At 47.3% G+C, this 25,664-nt stretch overlaps 1 protein-coding gene across 2 annotated transcripts in view; it reads right to left on the minus strand.

Annotated features, from left to right (window-relative positions):
• Positions 1–25,664, minus strand: part of LOC138526328 (sodium/hydrogen exchanger 4-like) — a 794,744-nt gene that overhangs the window by 497,649 nt on the left and 271,431 nt on the right. The window contains exons 4-5 of one of the 2 annotated variants that reach the window (XM_069636929.1): positions 2,430–2,647; positions 1,726–1,904 (exon numbers count right to left, since the gene is read on the minus strand). In XM_069636929.1, coding sequence (XP_069493030.1) covers positions 1,726–1,904; positions 2,430–2,647 — 397 coding nt within the window. Of the gene's footprint in view, positions 1–1,725; positions 1,929–2,429; positions 2,648–25,664 lie in introns of both variants that reach the window. The other variant, XM_069636928.1, reaches the window with a different exon arrangement.

A 25,664-nucleotide genomic window follows, 5' to 3' on the forward strand; every position in this document is an offset into this window, starting at 1 on the left:
TAGGCTAACATACTCATACTCCGTACACTTACTTGACATGCACTTACACAACATATATTCATATACTGTATGCCATAATCTCCACAAAACCTTGAAATATAATATATATATAATTTTTTTTTAAAAGCAGTTAAGCGTACTCTAATGAAAGGTAAAATCTACAAACAGTAGAAACAACAATGCTAAGGTACAACGACTTACTCTACACCACTACAAATGTAACCTTGAATCTTGCCATAGCACTACAAATACATACGTAAAACACACTTCAAACATTAGTCAGGTTACATCAATACCACAGTTGAAGTGAGTGAGCAAAGAAACTATTTTGTAGTTTGAAATCAACATTCAAAACGCGTGCAATGAAAAATAACTTGCTGTCCAAAATCTTCCCTAGAGTACTACAAGTAGCTTGCAACTTGGTTTTTGGATTCTGACCCACATAACCACCAAAATAATTTGCAATGTATCTTCACATGTTGGATTGGTAGATCTGTGGAGTGAGGCAAGGGAAATGCTTGTCAAAACACGAAATTGTGTACAATTTGCAAAGTATTCAATCAGGGTGATTTGTTTCATCATTTGCATTTGAAGGGACAAATGAATGTGAAAAATATGTATATGAATGAGAAAAAGTAACGTGACATAACATGTGTAAATGCATATTTTAAAACATATGTGCAACTCATAGATTGGTGGTCATTGTCTAAAACCTTGTATATTGCACAGAGGGCACCTGCTCCATTTGCACTTGCAAATATTACCTTCATGTAATTTGTGTCCTTTGCACTACAAAGTGCAAAAAGACTTAACAACAGACACATTCACCTTTACTCCTTTTTTCACTTCATAGTACACGTTTTGTACATGCTGTGTGCATGGCAGGCAGCACAGAGAATGGATTCTTTTGAACTGTGTCCTACTTTTAGCGAATCTAAAAAGTAGCCAGTCAAGTGGTACAGCGAGTGGAGCGCTCACTTTGTCATCCGTGCAGAGTTGGCCAACGCTGGTTCGAATCCCGGTAGGGCCAAACTTAGCCTTTCATCCTTCCGAGCTCGATAAATGAGCACCACACACCGTGGGTAATAATAAGCAGCGCTCAGGTACCTGAGGGTTATGGGGTATATGCGAAATTATTTTTTTTATTATTTGATAGAAATTCAATACATTATCGTCATCATTAGAATCAGGTGCTGGAAGTAATGCATGCGAATTTGCACGGCAGAGCACGTGGGTAAAGGGGAAGCAGCAATTCACCTTCATGCCCCTACTTTGCCATAGAAATCAAGGAAAATCTATTGGAACGTAAAAAGAAGGCCTCCACGTTTGGCGCACGCTTTTTCTGTATGCTTTTTATATTACACCAGTACGGCAGACAGAACAATAGTAATCCCTTCACAAACGCGTAGTACAGAATCACGTGTTTGTCTACTTTTGTTATGAATTTTGTATAACTACACAAGTAAATGCTGTCAAGCATCATTTACAGAAGTGTGTCACGTGGTACCTTGGAAATACAATTTCCAGTCATAATTTATGACGAACCTAAACCAAACAATTCTTATTGACATAGCTTCTACAAACAGTGTGGGGGGATTTTTCAAACACATACACAAATTGGCAAGCAGCCACAGACAACGCTTTTTAGAGAGATGGCAGATAGTACATATTTGACGTTAGTCTTGAAAATACATATGATAACAGTAGACAATGAAAATCGCTTACCTGAATGAACACAGTGAAATAAATAATCACAATAGTGGAAGTGATGAACATGTTCTTTCTGGGAACAAGAGACACAGGAAGCAAAAACACCAGAGAGAAACTGCTGGCCCCTCGTAAACCACTGAAAGCAATGATGAATTGGTCCTTTAGCGTGAAGGGGAATGTCCGAAAATGGTTAACTATAGAAAATAAAAGGAAAACACCTATATAAAAGAAAATAATTGTAATTACTGGTAGGGAAAATGGGTAGTTGCGTGAAACAATTGTATTCTGATTCTTCAAATGGCCATGTTAGCAAAAGAAGCTCTAACAAGCTTCTTCCCCATGTTCTGCTGTTTCAAGGCATAGGAGGGCAGCAAAGCTGAGTTTGCATCTCTGCTTTACTTTCCTCTTTTGTCTTGGAAGAACACACAGTTTTGCTCCTGCATGCCTTTTTCATGCTGGCATAAAATCAACAGATACCAGTGGACTATTCTTCTCAAAAAGCTATTAGCCCCTGCAGATGATATCACAGGTGACTAATAGCGATAAGCCCACTATGGGGGCTGACTCGACCAGTAACTGCCCTGAGCCCTCGCAAGTACATACATCGGATTTCAAAACATATACCACCCTTACGTTCTAGTCAATTGGTAATCTTTGGCATACATTTAACATTTTGATCACTTTAATATCTTTGCTTTGTTGAAAGATGTGTTCCTTACTCAATGTGCGCCAGATCAGACAGAAGAGGAGCGCAAAGCACACGAAGGCCCAGTTCCACTCATGGTTTTTCCCAACCGTGGACACTCCCATGAAAATGAAGATCAATGTCTCGCTGACGCTGCTCAACATCTTCATAAAATACTTGATGGTGGTGTTGGATTTCTGGCTAACATTTTCTTGGACATACTTTTTCATGGTCATAGCACAGGCTGTCAATCTGTAAAATAAAATTAGCAGTATTATTGAGTGTGCCATTCAGATTTGTCCATTAAGCATGCTGTCTCCTTAACATTGGAAACATCTAATATGCAAAACTTGAATGACCCCTTTTTCAACCAGATTACATTTTATAGAGAGATGCACAATGACCATTGATGGCATAAGAGTGTATCAAATACGTGTTTCCTTTCCTTTTCAATATCACACAATTATGTAGAACTGTACACCTCAATCCAATGAAGATAACATACATCAGGTGATGGATATATCCTACCCTGCCACAATTTTCGATTCTAATTCCCATTTGAAAAGAATCAAATTTTAAAACACCTATTAAAAGCAAGAGAAAGAGAAATGTTCACCCTAATTGAATAGATCCCTACCAAAGCACCACAACAATTTCAAACAATATTTTCCAATGTCTATTTCACAATTGTTGGTCAACAAATTTACTCTACACCAAACTCGTGAAGATCATCCAAGTAAAGATCTATCATATCCTCATTCTGATGGATGTTTGTCTTAAACCCACATTCCAACAATTGGGCCAGGCACTTATGCCTTTCCCAAGGCTACTCTGTCCTTTGACCAGACGAGTACAGCTGGAGCAGCGAAATGTACGTGATGCAAGGACAATCCTAACCACATGCTTATTAGTACCAATCAAGGTGATCACATCTGTACATACTGAAAAACCATATAGCACTTTTGGTTGCATGAAAAAAGAGCCCATGCTAAAGCCTCATGGGCCGCTCTCCGTGTAGCTATGGAAGAAAAGGATATGGTGCGGGTCACCTCGAACGAACTTGATGGTGACCAGTCTTTTCAATGCTGCATCACAGGTACTGTTTGGAGGAGCCACTTGTCCAACCTCTTTGCTGCCCCTGGAAGGCAGGTTACCCAGCCTATAGTATGACAGCCTGGATGTAAATCCCCCAGAATGATTCTTGGTTATATCACACAAGGAGGTGGACGAAGCTCTGGGTTCACAAAAAAAGGGGCAAAGCCGCTGGGCCTGATTTTATACCAGTAGACTTCTTTTGGGATGAACACTCTATTTGGATCTTGACCCCTTGCAGAGTATTCAGCGCTGCTATCTGTGCCAAGGAAGTCCCTCGAACTTGGAGGGAGGCCATTATTGTAACCATACATAAAAAGGGGCAAAAGATCAGCCCGAAAACTACCCCTGATATCCTTACTGGACTGCGCCGGGAAGGTCTTTGGTAAAGTCTTTCTGGCAAAATTGCAAAAAAAATAGGGGGGGTGACACGCGGATCATTAGTAATGCCCAGGCAGGAGTTTTGCATTGGACGGGACACTGTGGATCATAGTCTTCTGTTGTCTTTATTAATCCAGAAATATACACAACTACTTAAAAAAATATATGTTATATTTCTGGATTTTAAAACAGCTTTTGTTTCTGTCCCAAGAGCATTATTGTGGCAGACGTTGAAGAGGCGGGAAGTCCCAAAAGGCTTGATTGATGCAATCAAATTTCTTTATGTGCAGACCCAAGCTTCAGTGCCTTATGGCCTTTGAGGGGACCACACTGACCCATTTGATGTGATTAAGCGGGCTTGCCTTGGCCCCACTCCTCTTTCTGTTATACATCCATGAAATAGGGGATGCACTGGAGTCCGGGGCCTTAGATGCCCCAAAAATTTGGTTGAAAAAATCGGCTACTCTATTTTTTGCAGATGGTGCAGTGGTCCTCGACCCACTCCATCTGGGTTGAGACCGGCCCTTAACATATTCTTGGCAAGATGCAAGGCGGCTTAGCCTTTTGCTTAAAGGTACTAAAACCAAAGTTATGGTTTTCAAACCCCCATTTTCCAAGCCTTTGCCAGGTGAAGATCAAGGTTGATGGGCTTGTATTGGATCAAGTTAGGCACTTTGACTATCTGGGGTCAGGTTCAACGAGGTTGGGGGGTGGTCGAACCAACTTGTTAAGACTAAGGCAAATTTAAACAAATATAGGAGGGGCATTGGTTCCTTCTTTGCAAGCCATGGCAGTAGGGCAATCTCACCGGCTATAGCGTTATTTGACAAGAAGCATTGCCTGCATCACTCTACAGTGCGGCGATTCGGGTCTATGCCAATACAAAATCATTATCTCCCATTGAGAATAACTTCTTTAAGAAGTTATTGCTGTTGCCCAAGAATGCACGACCTCACTGATCTAATTGGATTTTGAAATCCGGCCACAAGCCAACCTGATTGCCCTAAGGCCAGTTTTGTATTGGGTAAGACTATGGTCTTCCCCTAGCTTGGAACCATACAGAGACGACCTGAGGGATTTCTTGCAGTTGCAAGGCAAAGAAAATCAGGGTTGGGTTCTACATGTAAAAATAATGTTATGTGGGCTGGGTGCTAGATATTTTTGGATAAGCCTAGTGTGTGCTGCCCTTCACTTAAGGTTGACCTAAACGAAATGCCAAGTACAACCCGTTACAGAATATGGAAGCCCAAAGGCATCCTTTGAAGAATGGCCTTGAATTACTTTTGACTAATTCCTTGGGGGATTGCACATTTGTTTTGGATGGAATTCATCCACCCTATGAGCGATCTTTATATGTTCGCTTTAGGCTGGGATTTTTGCATACCACTTGGTACATTCGAGTAAAGTGCTATATAAACAAAATAAATACAATACATTCGAGAATGGTCACCGCATAATTCTGGGGTATGCCCACTCTCTGCAAACAAGCTGACAAAACTCTAATTCATTTTACGCTGGTCTTCCCAAGTTTACTAGAGCTTAGGCAAAGGTACTTATGGCCTCTTTTAGTCGATATGGGGATAAGAAGCCTAAGGGAAGCAATGCAGCTCCTTACCAGCACACTGGATTGGAATGTGTTTTTGCATGTGCCAGGTATGTCCATCGTGCCTGGCTTTTAAGAAGTAAGCTGATGATTTCTGAGGCTGCAAGCTTGCTCTCCTCTTGAAGTTAAAAATCTACTCCAAAGTTGTGCTTACATTTTGTAAGGTTTTTAATCCTATGTGGGTTTTTTACCTCTTTGTGTATTGATGTGTCATGGTCTACATTAAATTTATTTCATATTTTAAAAAGGAAATCCTATTGCACTAGATTGTGATACTTTGTATGCACATTTCTATCCTGTTAATGGATACTGTGTTGTTCTGTGCTAAAGGACTATTCCGAATAAAGATTAAAATTAAAATGATCTATACATAAGAAGCACAATTATATAATTACATCTTAATACAAGAAGAAACATAATTAGATGATATATGCACAGGAGAGTGTGCACACAATGAGGGTGGTGAGTAAAGGCGGTGTAGGACCTTGGTCCATTTGGATATATCTGCAGTCTTTGACACCATGAACCATTCAATCCTTCTTGGTCACTTCTTCTGGCTCAGCATTAAAGCTACCTCTCTATCCACGCTACAATCATTCCTTACTCGGAGAAGGCAGTTGCTCACTATTGCCCCTTATGAATGATAAACTGTGGCAATCAATTGTGGAGTTCAACAGGGTTCATCCCTTAGTCATCAAACTATGGAGCTGTGCAAATATATATGAACCAGCTGCGCTTGTCTGTTTATTACAGAAGAACCAAACTAATTTATGGTGATGATCTGCTGCAAGAGATCATGCAATTGGACGCTATGCCTCTCAGGTCCACCAAACCACAACATTTACAAATACATGACTCTACTGTGCATAAACAGAGTTTTAACTGAACCACAATTTATTCAAAAGAACCAGCCGACACATGTTTCGAACTCACAGTCTTTATCCAGTATGTATGGTAAACAAAATAAAACACAGCACAGAAATATTCACAGCAGTTATGAGGAATTGGAACAATTAGAATCTGTGGAGTAACTCATTTTTTGCTTATTTTTTGTCTCTTCCCATACCCATTTATCTCTTTTCTCTTAAAGGATTTCTTGTTGTAATGTTTACTTTGATTGGTTCTCTCTGTATGATTTTTGTGGTAAATTCTGTGGATTGTGGGTGCATATTTTTTGCTGGCAATTTTTTTTTTTAAAATTCATAACATATTTGTCTATGTGATGACTATTGCTGGTTCTTCTACCCTCCATGCCCTGGCTTTGTATGCCGTGGTTGTTTCAATGATTCCGTGTGTTCTTTATGTTTCAATCCTAATTGTTCCAAATCTGCGTAATTGCTGTGACTATTTCTGTACTGTGTTGCATTTTGTTTACCATACAGCCTGGACAAAGACTGCAAGGTTGAAACACATGTTGGCTGGTTCTTTTTAATGCATTGTGCTTCAATTAAAACTCAGTGCTTCAATTAAAACTCAGTTCATGCATGGTGGAGTCATTTATTTGTAGATTTTATCCCTTAATCCACTACTTTTAAACTTGTGCATTGTACCATTAGCTGACCCCGTTAATTTCCATGGCCTGATATACTATATGTACACGGATTATACCGCGGTCGTCTTGCAGGTTGTCTTGCACCTGAAAGATTATATGGTAAAAACTCTTCATCAATTCAGAGGTAGCATGCACATGACCACAGGCTGGATATCACAAAACTGTCCTAAATGTAATCCCTTCTAAAACAGAGATTTTATGCTGCCGGCTTCACTGCCAAAGAAATCTTTTCAGCAGGATCCTGATCCATTTGTGTTTGTTCCAAAGGAATCTCAACTCTTTGGTGCATGGCCTCCATTGTTAGTTGCCTGTCCTCCTGTCATGGCATAATTTAGGTGTCATTATTTATTAATCTGTATCCCTTGACCTTCAAATAATGCCAGTTACTTGTTCTTGCTTTTATTATATTTGCATATGTTTCAGATTCCTGGACTATTTTATTTGTCCTCATAATAAAGTCCACTAGAGAATGTGTTAGTTTCCAGTAAGCTACATTTTTGTAATTAATCCATTTGGGACTTTCTCTTAATAACACTGATAAAATTGAGATTACTCAAAATGCCTCTGTTCGAATTCCTCTTATATTGGGATTTAGGGATCCCATCACATCCAGCCCTCAATTCACTTCACTGGTTACCAGTAAAGGGATGGGTACATTTTAAGGCACAGCTCCCTGTTTATTGAGCTGTTTATGTCCTGGGGCCTGTTTTCATCTGACCGAAATGATCACCTTCACATACCATCTTGAGCTCTGAGATCATCCCTCCAGGGTTAGGTAATTGTTTCCTCATACATTCATATAATTGTGAGTGATGAGTTGGAAGATCTTTCACCATGCTATAAGCACAATTGTGGAAAGCAACACTCTCCTCTCTTACACTCCACAACCGACCATAGAGGTTTTTAGCACTGTTTAAAAAATGCCTCTTTCGTCATTACTTGTACACATTTTCCTCTTGGACCAAGATTTGTTGTTTTAGTACCATGATATCTAGTGGGCTAAACATATGCTCTATAAAATGTATATCATACCAGGCCACATTTAACATTATTTTTACTGCATTAGTATTCAGAATTGTGGTCATAAATGTTAATGAATTAGACAAAATATGGCCTTAATCAGTACTAAAATGAGACATGTTAAAATGCTAGCACTTGTTATCGACAAGTGGGGTTTAGTGCAACCCCATGGTCCAAACGATAGCCAGGATATGGATTACTACCTCATGGAAGAACGTACTGTGACCAAGACTTTCACAGTAGAAAAGGAGTGATATGAGTGTTAGCTGAAAGAAGGTATAATGTGTAAGTATGTATGTGCAGACATGTTTCTTGTAATGTGTGGATTTCACTTACAATATACTATTTTCAATAGCTATTATAAATATCTAAGAGTTAGATTTATATAAAATGTCTTATTTGATAGTAAAATATATTTCCCTCGTATACAAAATCAAATGCTTAAGTTATTTTGTGTTGAGTGTTAGGTGCACAAAGACCATCATTCCTAATCATACAAACCTTTTGGGATAGTGTTTATCATACAAACTCACAGAAGTATTACAAAGGTATACACTTTGAAAATGTTGTTGTAAGTTATTCACTAGATGCAGGTGGTATGTTAAGACATAATAGTAATTAAAATCAAAAGTATAATAGTCATTTTTTTCTATTGAAACATTTTCTCCAATTTGGACTAAGTCTTAACACTGGGTAATACAATGTGTTACTGATACCCGATTTAATGATGCACAATTTGCTGAACTAAGAAAACTGTGAACTCATCTACTCCCTCTCCTCCACAGTTTGAGAGACAAGTGGTCAATTTGACAAAAACATTGGAGGGGTGGGAATGTGAAATGTCATAGGGCATGTCAGCACTATGGGTGAAATGAACAGGACCAGTTTCCGGTGAGGGAACTGCATCCTGAAATGGCATGTTGTCATACAACCAAGAGCCATCTTGCCACCGTACTCTGTTGAGGATAACAGGGACCTTTAAGGCATGAACCCCCATTTGTATCCTTCCCACATTTGATTCAATTGATGTTGTTTTGCTAATGTTTTAAAACAATATTACAAAAGGTAAATCATTGTCTCCTGGTGATATGTTATGTTATGAAAATGTGTAGAGGGCTCATTCACCCAAGAGCATCTCGGCACTAGGATAATCAGGACAGAGACAAGAGACTTGATTCAATCACGTAAAATAGAAATGTTTTCAATAACCACCTGAATTTTTAATGGTTCTGGGTATGTCTGAGATCAGTCGTCATGGTGATGCTCAATTTGCCAACGGCAATCGAGAAAGCACAGCCACCAAAACTGGAGAGCTGGAATCTTGGCACCGTAATCAGGCAGGCATTACCAGAGCGGAGAGTACACCCAGGAAGATAAGGAACAAAACTATCCTGGAGGTAGTCACTCCCTGGCGATAGTAAGCCTGGTGTACCAAGCAGAGAGACTTAAACGCAATCTACTTGACAATGCAACTGAAAAGGGGTTCAGAAAACAGGAAGATTCAAGGAAAAATGAGAGAAGAGGAGATACCAGGGAATCCAGCAATTTCATAAGGAAAGGAAGGAGAGCGATAGGATGGAAATTAACCACGACACAGGGATCCAATTACTTTTTTTTTCAAGGGGAATATCAGTGGGTTGTTTAAGTTCAGCCGGAAGAAGGCCTGATTGACAGGAAAAATTAACTTGCAACACCAAGGTGACTATATTGGTAATTCATAGAATTCAGCGCACAAGTAGCGCACGCGGCTGGCGCACAGCGTGCGCGTGCGATAGTCTGCGCCAGCCGCGTGCGCCAAAACCGAATCAGGCGCACAGCGTATTCATGGATTTTAGCTTCCCCAGGCAGCTGTGGCGCACAGTGGCGCAGCGACTCGCTGCAGCGCCAGTTACGCCCCCAGGAACGCCCCTTGCGCTGGGAAATCTCATAAAAATCACAAACCAGCGCAAGGGGCTGCGCTAACCCTGGACCATCACGGCAAGCGGCCCATGCGATTTCCAAGGGTGCGCGGGAAGTTTCACACGTCAAATCCCAGGCTACGTCCATTTCAGGGGTGCGCGGGAAGTTTCACACGCGAAAAGCTAGGCTACGGGAATTGCAGGGGTGCGCGGGAAGTCCCACACGCGAAAAGCCAGGGTACGTCCATTACAGGGGTGCGCGGGGAAGTTTCACACGCGAAATCCCAGGCTTCTTCCATTTCAGGGGTGCGCGGGAACGTTCACACGCGAAATCCCAGGCTACGTCCATTTCAGGGGTGCGCGGGAAGTTTCACACGCGAAAAGCTAGGCTACGGGAATACCAGGGGTGCGCGGGAAGTCCCACACGTGAAAAGCCAGGGTACGTGTATTTCAGGGGTGCGCGGGAATTTCCACACGCGAATAGCCTGGCCGCGTGTATTTCAGGGGTGCGCGGGAAGTCCCACACGCGATTACAGCAGGGTACGTGTATTTCAGGGGTGCGCGGGAAGTTCCACACGCGAATAGCCTGGCCGCGTGTATTTCAGGGGTGCGCGGGAAGTTCCACACGCGAATAGCCTGGGCGCGTGTATTTCAGGGGTGCGCGGGAATTTCCACACGCGAATAGCCTGGGCGCGTGTATTTCAGGGGTGCGCGGGAATTTCCACACGCGAATAGCCTGGGCGCGTGTATTTCAGGGGTGCGCGGGAATTATCACACGCGAATAGCCTGGGCGCGTGTATTACAGGGGTGCGCGGGAATTTCCACACGCGAATAGCCTAGGCGCGTGTATTTCAGGGGTGCGCGGGAATTTCCACACGCGAATAGCCTGGGCGCGTGTATTTCAGGGGTGCGCGGGAATTATCACACGCGATTTGGCTTGGTACGTGTATTACAGGGGTGCGTGCGAAGTTAAACACGCGATTAGGCTGGGTGGGTCCTGTCACCCTCGACGGCCCCTGCAGGCAGCCCACAAAACAGGGGACTACCCTGCACACCTGCTCATGTCTCCCACCACCCCCACCCCCCCAGTCACCAGGGGCACCCTCCACCAGGCCCCCACTCATGTCACCCACCACCCCCACCCCCCAGCACTGTGGGGCACCTGCCAGCAGGCCCCCACTTATGTCCCACTCATGCCTCCCACCACACCCACCCCCCAGCACTGTGGGGCACCTGCCAGCAGGCCCCCACTTATGTCCCACTCATGCCTCCCACCACACCCACCCCCCAGCACTGTGGGGCACCTGCCAGCAGGCCCCCACTCGTGTCCCACTCATGCCTCCCACCACACCCACCCCCCAGCACTGTGGGGCACCTGCCAGCAGGCCCCCACTTATGTCCCACTCATGCCTCCCACCACACCCACCCCCCAGCACTGTGGGGCACCTGCCAGCAGGCCCCCACTCATGTCCCACTCATGCCTCCCACCACACCCACCCCCCAGCACTGTGGGGCACCTGCCAGCAGGCCCTCACTTATGTCCCACTCATGCCTCCCACCACACCCACCCCCCAGCACTGTGGGGCACCCTCCACCAGGCCCACACAGATGTTCCCCTACCAATAGGAAATCACAATACAGATCCCAGGATCCCATGGGCAACCACATCCCACCCCATGTCACCCCAGTCCATACACACATCCAAGGTACACATCCATTCAAAAATCAAATACCCATTACATGATACATAACCAATGAGCAGTATGCGCATGAGTCCAAGTCCGTCAGACTCACACAATGGCAACACATGACTGTGAAAACCCAGATTGTGACAGTCAACAAACCAATGAGAGAAGTCCACACAATAGAATCAAAAGAACAATGTATTAAAATGTAAGAAAGAAAAAAAAATAAACACCTAAATGAATACACAAAGTAACAGGAAAAAAAAAAAATTTCTAATGAAAGGTGAAATCCAAAAGAACGGGTGCAAAGTCAATCAAAATGGAAATCAAAAACAAACACATTGCACCATGGTCCAAATAATAAAATCGAAAACATCCACAAACTATGTACAAAGATGATTGTCCGGGTCCAATATCCCTAAAAACCATAAAATGAAACCTACCCAAAACCTAACTAATGCGAACTATATACAAAAAACGTGGGCCATTGTCCAATCAACCCAAATAATAAATTAAAATAAAGGAAACCTACTATCTACATAACTATATACAAAGGCGGCGGGCCAGTCCTGCGGCTCACTGAGAGATGTTATGGGCCAGGGCATCATCGAACTCCCTTTCTATCTCCCCGAGGCGTTCCTCCTCAATGGCCCCGAGGGCCCGCAGGGCTGACGCAGTGTCCACCTCCAAGCCCCTGCGGATCTCCTCGAGGCACTCGGCACGCCTCAGGGCCCTCTGCATGGAGTCCACTGCCCTGACCATAGCGAGCCGCCCCTCTTCTGCCCGCCGCCTCTCCGCATCTATTGCGTGGCCTAACCGCTGCCACACGGAAGACACATTCTGTCCAGGGTCCTCCTGCCCTCCAGCCGATGGCTGCCCCTCCGATGTTGATGGCCCCGAGCCATGACGCCTCCCACGTCGCTGCCGCTGCCTCTGCAGCCACTGCCTCTGCCAGCACGACGGCATCCAGGCTGATGGTATCCACCGACGCCGTCGTGCACGTGCCCTGCCTGATGATGCCGGCACATCCTCCACCTGCAGGGGTCCAGTTGCCATGGTGTCCACACCAGCTGGACCACCGACTCCCGACTGTGGCAGGGATGGGATCCCCACTGAGCCGGCTGCATTGGTCGGGGCAGGTCCACAGGGGGCCCTGGTGTCAACTGGGACGGAAGACAGCAAGGAGAACGACCGGCGCATACTTTCCACAGAGGAGGAGATGCCCGACACATTGGCCATCACCTGCAGAAAACCCGCGCCAATGGCAGATCCCAACTGGGCCACGTCGGCACGGTGCTCTTCGTGATGATGTGCGTGCTCCTCCCGGGAAGCACGCACATCATCACGAATGACCCCCGTGCGCAACGCGACCCCAATCAGGACCTTTTCCATGCGCCCACGGGTCCCCTCGTCCGCAGGTGGAGGGGAGTCAGATGACATAGACACCCCCTCCACCTGCGGACGTGGTAACCCCTGGCCGCGTGGAGAAGGTCCTGATTGGGGTCGCGATGCGCACGGCTGTGATTCGTGATGACGTGCGTGCTTCCCGGGAGGAGCACGCACGTCATCACGAAGTGCACCGTGCCGACGTGGCCCAATTGGGATCGGCCATGTTCGGGGGTTTCCTGCATGTGTTGGCCAATCTGACGGCCCTCTCCTCCTCTGTGCAGGCTATCCACCGGTCGTTCTCCTTGCCGTCTTCCGGCCCAGATGCCACCAGGGCCCCCTGTGGACCTGCCCCGACCAATGCAGCCAGCTCGGTGGGGATCCCATCCCTGCCACAGTTGGGAGTCGGAGGTCCAGCAGGGGTGGACAACACAGCAAGTGGACCCCAGCAGATGGTAGATGTGACGGCATCATCGGGCAGGGCACGTGCACGACGGCGTCGGTGGTTTCCATCAGCCTGGATGCCGTCGTGCTGGCAGAGGCAGTGGCGTCGGAGGCAGCAGCGGGCACGACGTGGGAGGCATCATGGCTCGGGGCCATCAAGATCCGAGGGGCAGGCATCGGCCGGAGGGCAGGGCAACCCTGGGATGGTGGTGTGTTCCGTGTGGGAGGAGTTTGGCCAGCGGATAGGTGCGGAGCGGCAGCGGGCGGAAGAGGAGCGGCTCGCCATGGTCAGGGCGGAGTTCTCCATGCGTCGGGCATTGAGGCGGGCTGAGTGCCTCGAGGAAGCTCGCAGGGAGTTTGAGGTGGACATGGGGTTGTCCCTGCGAGACCTCGGGGCCAGGACAGAGTCCCGCCTCCAGGACATCGACATGGAGTTCGATGATGCCCTGGCCAGCAACATCACCAAGTGAGCCGCAGGACTTGCCCGCTGCCTTTGTATATAGTTATTTAGTCAGTTAGTGCTAGGTTTCCTTTATTTATTTTTATTATTTTGGACCGCTCGGACAATGGCCACTTTTTTGTACATATATTTTTCATTAATTAGTGGTAGGTTTCATTTTTGGTGTTGGGCTCATGGACCCTGGAACATTCCTGTATATAGTTTTTTTTTTTGGGAGATACATTTTTTTAATTTCTTATTGTTTTCACCATGACGTGATGGTTTTTCATTAATTTCCTATTACATGATATTGCTTTGGACAAATTCATTTTTATTTTTTTTCCTTTGTTTTTTTGTTTATCACTTTTGTTCTCGGACATGGACCATTTATTTACTTAGCCACATCGTTGTATGTTTGTAAATTTCACTTATTTTTGGTATTTAATACATTTTTTATATTTTCTTACACTTGTGTTATTTTCTCATTGGTTTGTTACATGTCATGATGTGGGTTTTGACATTCACTTGCACCCATTGTGTATGTGTGTGTGACGGACATGTGTTCTTTTGCATACTTGGCATTGGGGTTGTGTCATGTGATTGCATTCACTATGTGGGTGGATGCAATCCTTGCCTGGGTGTTTGTGCTGGGTATGCTGGCCATTACTGCCATGATTGTGTATCGTCAGGACCTGGGGCCAGGGGGACATGTGTGGGGGCCTGCTGGCAGGTTCCCCACAGTGCTGGGGGGTGGGGGTGGTGGGTGACATGAGTGGGGGCCTGGTGGAGGGTGCCCCTGGATGGTGGGGGGTGGGGGTGGTGGGAGACATGAGTGGGGGCCTGGTGGAGGGTGCCCCTGGTGACTGGGGGGGTGGGGGTGGTGGGTGACATGAGTGGGGGCCTGGTGGAGGGTGCCCCTGGTGACTAGGGGGGTGGGGGTGGTGGGTGACATGAGTGGGGGCCTGGTGGAGGGTGCCCCTGGATGGTGGGGGGTGGGGGTGGTGGGAGACATGAGTGGGGGCCTGGTGGAGGGTGCCCCTGGTGACTGGGGGGGTGGGGGTGGTGGGAGACATGAGTGTGGGCCTGGTGGAGGCTGCCCCTGCACTGCTGGGGGGTGGGGGTGGTGGGAGACATGAGTGGGGGCCTGGTGGAGGGTGCCCCTGGTGACTGGGGGGGTGGGGGTGGTGGGTGACATGAGTGGGGGCCTGGTGGAGGGTGCCCCTGGATGGTGGGGGGTGGGGGTGGTGGGAGACATGAGTGGGGGCCTGGTGGAGGGTGCCCCTGGTGACTGGGGGGGTGGGGGTGGTGGGAGACATGAGTGGGGGCCTGGTGGAGGGTGCCCCTGGTGACTGGGGGGGTGGGGGTGGTGGGTGACATGAGTGGGGGCCTGGTGGAGGGTGCCCCTGGTGACTGGGGGGGTGGGGGTGGTGGGAGACATGAGTGGGGGCCTGGTGGAGGGTGCCCCTGGATGGTGGGGTTGGGGGTGGTGGGAGACATGGTTGGGGGCCTGGTGGAGGGTGCCCCTGGTGACTGGGGGGGTGGGGGTGGTGGGAGACATGAGTGGGGGCCTGGTGGAGGGTGCCCCTGGATGGTGGGGGGTGGGGGTGGTGGGAGACATGGTTGGGGGCCTGGTGGAGGGTGCCCCTGGTGACTGGGGGGGTGGGGGTGGTGGGTGACATGAGTGGGGGCCTGGTGGAGGGTGCCCCTGGATGGTGGGGGGTGGGGGTGGTGGGAGACATGGTTGGGGGCCTGGTGGAGGGTGCCCCTGGTGACTGGGGGGGTGGGGGTGGTGGGAGACATGAGTGGGGGCCTGGTGGAGGGTACCCCTGGTGACTGGGGGGGTGGGGGTGGTGGGAGACATGAGCAGGTGTGCAGGGTAGTCCCCTGTTTTGTGGGCTGCCTGCAGGGGCCGTCGAGGGTGACAGGACCCACCCAGCCTAATCGCGTGTGTAACTTCGCACGCACCCCTGTAATACACGTACCAAGCCAAATCGCGTGTGATAATTCCCGCGCACCCCTGAAATACACGCGCCCAGCCTATTCGCGTGTGGGAATTCCCGCGCACCCCTGAAATACACGCGCCCAGGCTATTCGCGTGTGGAACTTCCCGCGCACCCCTGAAATACACGCGCCCAGGCTATTCGCGTGTGGAACTTCCCGCGCACCCCTGAAATACACGCGCCCAGGCTATTCGCGTGTGGAACTTCACACGCACCCCTGGTATCGACGTGGCCAGGGCAATCGCGTGTGGGACTTCCCCGCACCCCGGGATACACGTACCCAGGGCAATCGCGCGAGTGACTTCTCGCGCAACCCATTGTACACACACGCGCGAATTTTTGAACAGTGGGTGTCCGTGTAAATGGCGTACACCTTTGCACATCATTAGTCCTTTGGGGTCACGGTATGGCCCATTGCTGTATGTGGGTGGTATTTGTTGCCGCAGGTTTTGGCGCACTTTCGTTGAGTGCGTCGGGACGCTACCGCCTGCTTACTTGTGGCGTACGTTTTTGGGCCTGTGCGCTGGTTTGTTCGAGCGCTGTTTTGCCCTGTTCGAATCCATGAATACGTGTTGCCGGAGAGCGTGTGGGCGTTCCGCGCACTTGCCTCCTGTACTTCCCCGTGCCGCCCACATTCTTCCACATTCCGAGTGTTGTGCCCCATTTTATTCCCCATTCCGAGTGTCCCGCCCTGTGTTCCGCCTACTTTAGAGCTGTGCGCTGCGCTCGGAGTGATAGCGCAGTGGCCGTGGCGCACGCCGTTGGTTGACCTGTGCGCCGGCGTGCGCCGCGCACTTTTTCAGCGCACGTCCTATGCTTTTCTTACGCACGGACTTCCATGAATCGACGTGCGCTGGTTTCCCTGCGCTTTTCGCTATTTTTCGGCGCAGCGCACGTATAGGCCCCTCTGCGCCGGTATTTTCGGCGCACATTTATTCCATGAATCGGCAGTATGCTAAACAGAGTAGGATTTGTAGGAGCAGCAGACTTAATTTGTCTTGCAGCATTTAATACAGTTATAGGGGAAAATATGGGGAAATGGAATCATGAATCAGGCGTGGCTGCAGTTTGTGTGCCATGCGCTGCATTTGCAACGTTTTGGCTAGTCAGATAGTATAGCTCAGTGGCAACGTGCTCATCTTGGAAGCAAGACGATGCAGAGCAGTACACGTTTGAATTCTGGGTCCGTGCTTAGAAACCTCTTAAGTGTTCAGCATGTTATAATTATTATAGCCAAATTAATATAATTAGGTATGTTTACAATTTTGGTCACACATAAATCGGAGAGCGAGTTGCAAAGCGTTTGGGTGGGTACAGTTTTAACAGATGATTGAGTAGTGCAAGAAAGCAACTTAACCACTGCAAACAATTTTTTGTGCTGGTTCAGGGCAGTCTCGATTTTATTAGTATAGAAGGTCTGCTTTGCATCACAAAAGCTGTATGATATTGTTTAGTGAGCTGATGAAAAGTCAACTTATCAATAGACCCATAAGAGAGACGTCACTTACGCTCTGCTTGTATCAGCTTAAGATGCAAGGTTTTCAGATAATCAGAAAAAGCCGTCTGTAGGCTCTGACAAGTTTAAGTGGGGCAGCCCGATCAGCTAAAATGCAAAATGTCTGAGATAAAAATGACAGATCTACAGTTGAGACACTGTTACATCTATCGTTAATCAGAGATACCAAAGATTTGCACTCTACAGGGCGCCAATTTTGCCTCATTACACCAGGAGTATGAGATTTAATTGCTAGCCCTGGGGACTGCATCAAAAAAGGCACTATGCAGTGTTCCTACCAAAGAACTTGGATAGCTGAGGAAACTGGAATAAATAACTCAGCCGAATAGCTAAGATCTAAAATATTGCTGAGAGCATGATTGGTCTCCTGAAAGAACTGATTTAGACTAGAGACCTGCATATACTCAAAATAACTGTTCTGTTGCGGGAGAGTGGGGCACATTGAACTTAATATTGAAATCACCTAACACTCCTAAATTAGAGAATTTGATTTGCATGGTAGCCACAAGGTCTAAGAAAAGGTAACAAAACCAGAATATGTGCCTTGAGGGTGATAAGGACATGTCTAGGGAAAGGGACAGATATGGCAAAACGTGCTAGAAGAGCCTCCATTTTCAAATTACGAGACAAAGACATAGTTGAATGTGGAAAATTAATTTTAAAAATAATTGCACCCCCCCTTCCTTGGTGGTCAGAGATTCGCTCAAGATAAATGATATTGTACTCATCAGGCAGCACCTGAACCAACACGGGTGCGGATGATTCTATCAGGATTATGTTCACCGATAAACTCATGGGCTAACGTTGCATGAGTAACCAAAGAGCGAATATTAATATAAAATGATTTATAAAAGAACATTTCACTTTTCTCATGGGTAAGACTGAGTGGATGGACTGAAAAAATGTAATGAGGGAAAACTGTGCCTGTAGGTGCAAGATGTATGTACTATGGTGAAATGAACAACTTGATATAGTATATTCTTTGCATCCAATAGAGCTGTTCTTTTGAGTTCATAACAAAATGAATAATGCATTATTGCGGAAATTGTATATTTCACTAAGTGTTAGTGGTTATCTAAGTCACCCAATTGCCTTGAAGCCTACAGGATGTGGGGTACGTGTGGGATGTCACATAAGCAATTAATCATGGTAGTGTAGGGAAACTACTTTGTTGAACCATCGGAGGACAATGAAACTCCCATCATCTCATGGGAACATATAATTTAGGATAACATGAACCTCTTGCCAAGCAAGCACAGTACTTATAGTCATTTCTACATTGTTTGCCCTTTATTCAATATATTGATGTAGCAACCATTCTAAAGATTTCACGATAAAATAAACCAGCTTACATGTGTCCCACTGGATTGATCTGATCATTTAGGTATTGTGTTTTGTTTTCCAAAGAATATTTGTTAAATCACACATTACAGCATCAATTAAAATGGTACCCTTTAGAGACCAATACAAGCTCACTCATGCTGAAATGGCTTTTGTTCAAGGACACTGCTTTTCTTAATGCAAACTGTAACCTTTAGGGGGACCTTTATAATACTACTTTGAAAAGTGTGATCAACCTTACAGCCACTTTACAAACCATGGTGCTGCTTCCTCGTAAAGTTTATCAACATGGTAATCCAACGCTTCGTGCAAAACCAAAAATCAGCCTAAGAGCCTTGGAGTGTAAATGGGTAAAGGAGCCCAGTCCTGCCCATTAAGCTCTGATGAAGCTTGCTCAGACCCAATACAAAAAATCTGGGATTGAAAGTAAAACTCACATCAAGCAACATGCATTGCTTCTGCAAAAAACTCAACCAAAAGAAGTATTTCATGATTAAATATTTTTCTCAATATAGTAATTCATTAAAATCGATAGAACCTTCCAACAAACGGTGCAATGGTTTGCAGTTCGTTTTTATAATACAAATTAATTGGGTTCATCAATATGTTATGACTGAACAATTCCATCGCCCAACAGAACACAATCTATCTCCATGACTATGATGGAGTTTCTTGATTTGCTACAAACACAGAGCTCTCTTTCGTGTTTGTCAGCTGACTTGGCTCAATTTGATTTTAGATCAGTATATCTTGAGGAGATAAGTATTAAATGTGGACATTAAAATTCACTAATTGCCCCGATGATCCCTGTTCCTCCAGTTTGCTCAAGGAGAATATTGATAGTTTAGGCTCTATTATTACTCTTAAAGTCAACATTTTATTTCATCAATGCCTTGTTCCTTCTATTTCGAAAACTGACTGGATCCCCTCTTTACTAAAAGAAGCCATAAGTGGATCCATATACAACATACAATTATCGTCCAATCACAAATGTCCCATTTCTCTTAAAGCTTCTGGATACGGTGGCTATGTTACAACTATAGGATCTGATTGAGTCCTCAGATCTCAGAGGCACATAAATGACCTTGTTAGATGCTAAAGAAAATCTGCTTAGAATTGTTGTCAAAGGCGCTTTGACACTGCTGATTCTATTAGATCTTCCAGCAGCCTTTGACATAGTTAATCACAACCTTTTTCTAACTTGAGTCCGGGGCTGTTTAAATCTCTCTCCGACAGCCTTAAGTCGCTTGCTTCATTTTTGTAAGGTAGCCCCACAAGGGTCAGGATTGATTCTTTTCATTTACTGATGAGAGCCTCAGGGATTGTGCTTATACCGACTGTTACTTTATTCGTATTTCAAAACCTTACATGATCATCCGACTAACTAAAAGGTTTGATTTCAAAATGATGTTGATGACATTCAATTACTTTCAAACTGTGTGGAGATGCCTGCTGTGACTTTATTCATGTGAAACATCTTTTTGAGACCAGTGAAATCAGCATGTGAACAAATTGGTTCTCTTTAAACCTGGAAAAGATAGATACTTACTGGTTTTTAGTTTTCTTCCTAACCATTGTCAAAACGTTATCAAAATATATCTATTGCCACCTATACATTTCCTTCACAAAACTCTGAACACTTTGGGCATCCTTTTTGATCCATTGCTTACTATGTTGGCTCAGGCTAAAACAATCACATCCTCTTTTACTCATCATCTTTTGTTACTCAGAGATATTAGACCATTTGTACCTGAATGTCTCTGCACAACAATTACCAGAGCTATTTTAGGATATCAGTTAGATTATTGCAATGTTTTATTTCTCTGTTTTCCTTTATAGGTTCTTAAATGACTTATTATGAATAGTGAGGCAGGTATTGTTATCAGCCTTCTCACATTCCATCTGATTCAAGAAAATTGTGCTGGTTTACTCTTACCTTCATGGTTAAATTTAAAATCTCTGGTTCTCAAGAATTGATTGGCCTGCCTCCTTTTTCACAGAGACAAATTCAAATGGTACTCTCCTAGCCCACCTTCACACTCAACCAATAAATCCTTGATTTTGATTCGTATGGCCTAGTGGGATCTTTTTGATGCCTAGTTTCAAAGCTGTGGAACGATCGCCTGGAATGTATCAGAAATATCCACAGCCATTCAAAATTCCATGATAAAATAAAAACTCTACATTTTTAAAAGAAATTGGGCCTCATTACAAGTACTCCGGTCCGGAATTAACACTGCCGGTAAAACCATACCAGCACCGTTTCCACGTCCGCCCAATCATGACCCGTGGCCCCGGAAATAGCACCACCCCCATCCGCCACCGCGGAAATAAGTGTTCCGTTAAGTCCGTCTGCACGGAAACCCCTCCGTTAATGGCAACACGAAACACCGCAAGCATCACAACTAGCGCAGACACGGAAACACCGCCAGAAAAATGGCATTAAAACTGTGATCACGGTGGCAGTACCGCCGCCACCGCGAACATGACGTTAAACACTGCCTGCTGAACTGAATCAGGGGACAGGTGCACCAAATCAGCCCAGCTGGACCTAGCAGCCGACTGGGAGCCTACAAAAGGGCCACACCCAGCTCAACACAACACAGAACCATGCAGGCAGCAGCTCTAGTAGCACTGGGACTGGGCCTACTTAACCAACAGGCAGCACTGCACATGATGGCAGTAATGGCGCAGAGGAGAAGGAGGCGGAGGAGGCGCAGGCGGCAACCAGCCAACCCTGCACCTATGGCAAACCCCATTGTCCAGCCGGCTCTACCCCGCAGGCAGCCAGCAATACCACGCACCAGGGCCTCACCCTGGTACCTCACCCCAGGACAGATCCACACATTATACCGGCTGGACCGTGCAACAATACTGCACATCACCGCCATAATTGAGGACTACATCAGCAGCCAAATTGACACCCCCACCGCCATCCCCCCTCTCCTGCTGAAGGTTGTGGCAGTACTGCATTTCCTTGGCACTGGCACCTATCAACACATGGTTGGTGAGCTGCACGGCATATCACAAGCCTGTTTTTCAAAAATCCTGGTACAGGTACTGGATGCCCTGTTGCGCCATGTGTCGGAACACATAGCCCTACCCCGCACCCTCCCTGAGGTCATTGCCACCAAGTTGGCCTTCCATGCCATAGCAGGCATGCCAAATTTCATAGGCGCAGTTGACTGCACCCATGTTGAGCTGACAGTACCACGTGCAATTGAGCTGGTGTTCCGCAATAGGAAACAGTATCACTCGTTGAATGTACAGATGGTATGTGATGCCATGCAACTGATCGCACACTGCTGCGCACGTTTCCCAGGCTCAACCCATGACTCAAGGGTACTGCGGAATTCCACGTTGCCACGGTACATGGAACGCTATGCCTGACAAAGCACATGGCTATTGGGTGAGTACAGCTGACAATGCACCAGCCCTGTCGAAGTGGTGTGTGTGTGTCCAGGCCAATGAGCATTGTGAGTGTGCCGCTGTGACCGCACATGCATCACCCCCCCTTCCATCTGCCAAATACACAGCGGATACCAAACATCACAAAGGAAGAAATGACAGGTCACCACAATGTGCCCGTGCACACCCTGCCACAGCCCATCCCGTCACTGTCCCATGAACCTTGTGCCACTGCAGACACCCACCCTCAAATGAAACACTGCCCACAAAATGCACGAGATGCCTGTAAATGAGACATCGTGCATCTGCTACTTCAGTACAATGGAGTCACTCTGCCATGTGTGGACAGCACTGCACTGTGACATGCTCACAATCAAATGTCACCCGCAGGGCACAGTAGACATGCACGTTAATGTGTTGGCCCATATCCAGTTTCCGACATGCATTCTGATGCCCAATATACACCTCCAAACACTGCATGGCACATATGCATGAATGAACAATGATACAAGATTGCACAGCATCAGATGAGTAGATGATGCCACAAACACTGACATGTTCCCCCATCTACATCCCATGTAGGTGATGCCGGATATGCACTCATGCCATGGATGATGTCACCTGTACGGAGACCAAGGAACAGGCATGAAGAGGCATACAATAGGGCACATGTCCGCACACGTGGAATGATTGAGAGGACATTCAGACTGCTGAAGGCACGTTTCGGCAGTCTGAACAGATCTGGCTGATCACTGCTGTACAGCCCAGTGAAGACGGGTAAAATCACACTCGTATGTGCCATGCTGCACAATATATGCCTGCGCAGGAACATCCCAATGCCACCAGACGCAGATGAGGAAGATGGGGATGGGGATGGGGATGGGGATGGGGATGGAGATGGGGATGGGGATAGGATGACACAACCTCCCCCTGGGGGTCCACTTGATGGCCAGAGAGCACGGGATGGCCTGATTCGCATTTACTTTTGAGACACAGCACATTCACAGCAATGCACGAACATGGTGACGACAATAAATGATTAGTTGCACTGCCAATGAAATGATCAATGTCCACACATGTATGTCTGGATTTCAAATGGTGATATATTGATGTAAACACAACAGGGAAGGAGGTGCATTGGTTAGGGAAGCTGTACACCCGAGCCCACCCACCACCCAAACGTACCAACCCCCACCCAGGCCCCATTGTTCAAACCCCCAAAACTACCTCCCCCACCACCCAAACGTACCCACCCGGCCCAGGCCCCATTGTTCAAACCCCCAAAACTACCTCCCCCACCACCCAAACGTGCCCACCCCTCGCACACCCTTCAAGTCCACGTGTGTCCCGCACTGCCCCACACACATGCCATCACTTCCGTGTGCGCTTCTGTGCCTGTGCAACCTTGCCTGAGGGCTCCGTTAGCCTACTCGAGCGCCTCCTTGGACTGGCAGTAGTGGAGCTGGATGGGGTGGTGGTGTTTGATGGCACTGAATCTGGTATTGATGGCATCCGTGACAGATTTGCCTGTTGCCCAATCAACATGGCCTCTATGAGCCTGGAGGTGTTGTCATTACCCTCCCGCACATGGCGTGCAAGGGTGACTATTGTGCATGTAAAGCGTCCAATAGACCTTGACAGGCGACGCACTGAGGCGCTATAGCTCTCCCTCTGCAGCCTAGATTCCTCAAGCTGCCTCTCCACCAGCTGGGTGAGGGTAGCCTGCTGCTCCTCCATCCGCTGCATGCGGGTATTCAGCTCGGCCATAGATGGGGTGGGTGACCTCATGGGACTCCTGAGTGAGGTGGGGCTGAACTCCAGCTGATGGAAGGAACCCATGTCCTCAAATGTGGGCATCTCCCCCTGTGGCCCAGTATCAGAGTGCTCTTGCGGGGCACTGTTATCACTACAGGCCGCCCCCTCTGCAGTGCTGCAGCCTTCTGTGTTGGGTTGGGTGGTCATGATGGGTTCCCGTGGCACCTGTCTTGCCTCAGGCAGTGTGGAGACGGTGGGGATGTCGATGGTGGTGGGTGGCACATCTGTTGCAGTTGGTAATGTGGGCAGAGATGCCGAACTGCAGGCAGCATCCTCTTGTGTGGTGGCGGTGGCTTGGGCACTTGCCGGTGCAGATTGCCTGGCCTGTTGTGCAGTGTCACTGTCACTTGATACGGCTGTGGGGACACAAAGGACATGCAATTAGTGTTGTGGTGGTGGCTGATGGGTGTATCACATGCGTCATACAGGTTGGACATTGAATAGTGTTAGTTACATGCATCTGATTGCTGGGGTTATGCATTTTTCTGATGTTGGTTGCCATACGGATCATGTGTCCTATGGACCAGTCATGCACTGCTGGAGGGGGGGGGTTGTTGATGGGTCCTATGGGCCAGTCATGCACTGCTGGGGGGTGGGGGTTGTTGACGGGTCCTATGGGCCAGTCATGCACTGCTGGGGGGGGGTTGTTGATGGGTCCTATGGGCCAGTCATGCACTGCTGGAGGGGGGTTGTTAATGGGTCCTATGGGCCAGTCATGCACTGCTGGGGGGGGTTGTTAATGGGTCCTATGGGCCAGTCATGCACTGCTGGGGGGGGTTGTTAATGGGTCCTATGGGCCAGTACTGCCATCTACATATTCTCATATGGCATTCAGGTTTCACCACTTACCAGCATCTGCAGGTGGGCTCACTCCTGCCTCAGCCTCCCCAATCTGATGGATGCCCTCAAGGTGGAGGACACTGCTGCAACGCTCCTCCCACGCTTGCAGCCTCAGTGGGGAAGGGGGCCCTCCGCCTGTATCACTGCTGCTTTGGCGGTGTGTGGATATTAGGTTGCGTACCCTCACCCTGAGGTCGTCCCACGGCTTGTGGTAGTCCTTGACGCTCCGCAATGTCATGCCCACAGCGGTGCACTTGCGTGCTGCTTCCGCCCACACTTGCTTCCTCCGCTGCTGTGTGGCACGCTGTTGATCGGCGCTGAACAGCATCTCTGCATTCTCCACAATGTGCTCCACCAGGACAGTTAGCTCCGCCTCACTGAAGCGCTGTTTGTGCTGCCTCTGAGCTGGAATCCGTGCAGACATGCTGGTGGTTCCTTTTGCCTTCTCACAGTATGGATTGTGCTTGTGCTGACTCTGGATGGCAATGGATTGTGCTTTTATATGATGGCCGCCTCTCTGTTTCCTGTTTTGGCGATCATGGTATATCCGGTTCCGTGTCCGTGGCGACGGATGCGGACACGGATTTTGCACAACTTGTGGCAGCGCTATGTCAATTTCCGTGACTTTTTCCGTGATGGCGGTAACAACGTTTCCACGTCCGTGTGGTGCGCGCGACTGACAACATGTAATCGGACGGGCTTTCCGCAACCTTGCGGACACGGAAATGTTTTTACCGCCGTCACGGATTTACTGCGGTCCGGCCCTGGCAAATTGTAATGAGGCCCATTATGTTTGCTTTCCTTAGTTCCAGTTTTTAGAGGGGAGGGGGGTTGGTCACGCTTAGATGC

The sequence above is a fragment of the Ambystoma mexicanum genome, chromosome 7p (assembly GCF_040938575.1).
Source record: "Ambystoma mexicanum isolate Mex_15411 chromosome 7p, UKY_AmexF1_1, whole genome shotgun sequence".
NCBI classification, from domain to species: Eukaryota; Metazoa; Chordata; class Amphibia; order Caudata; family Ambystomatidae; genus Ambystoma; species Ambystoma mexicanum.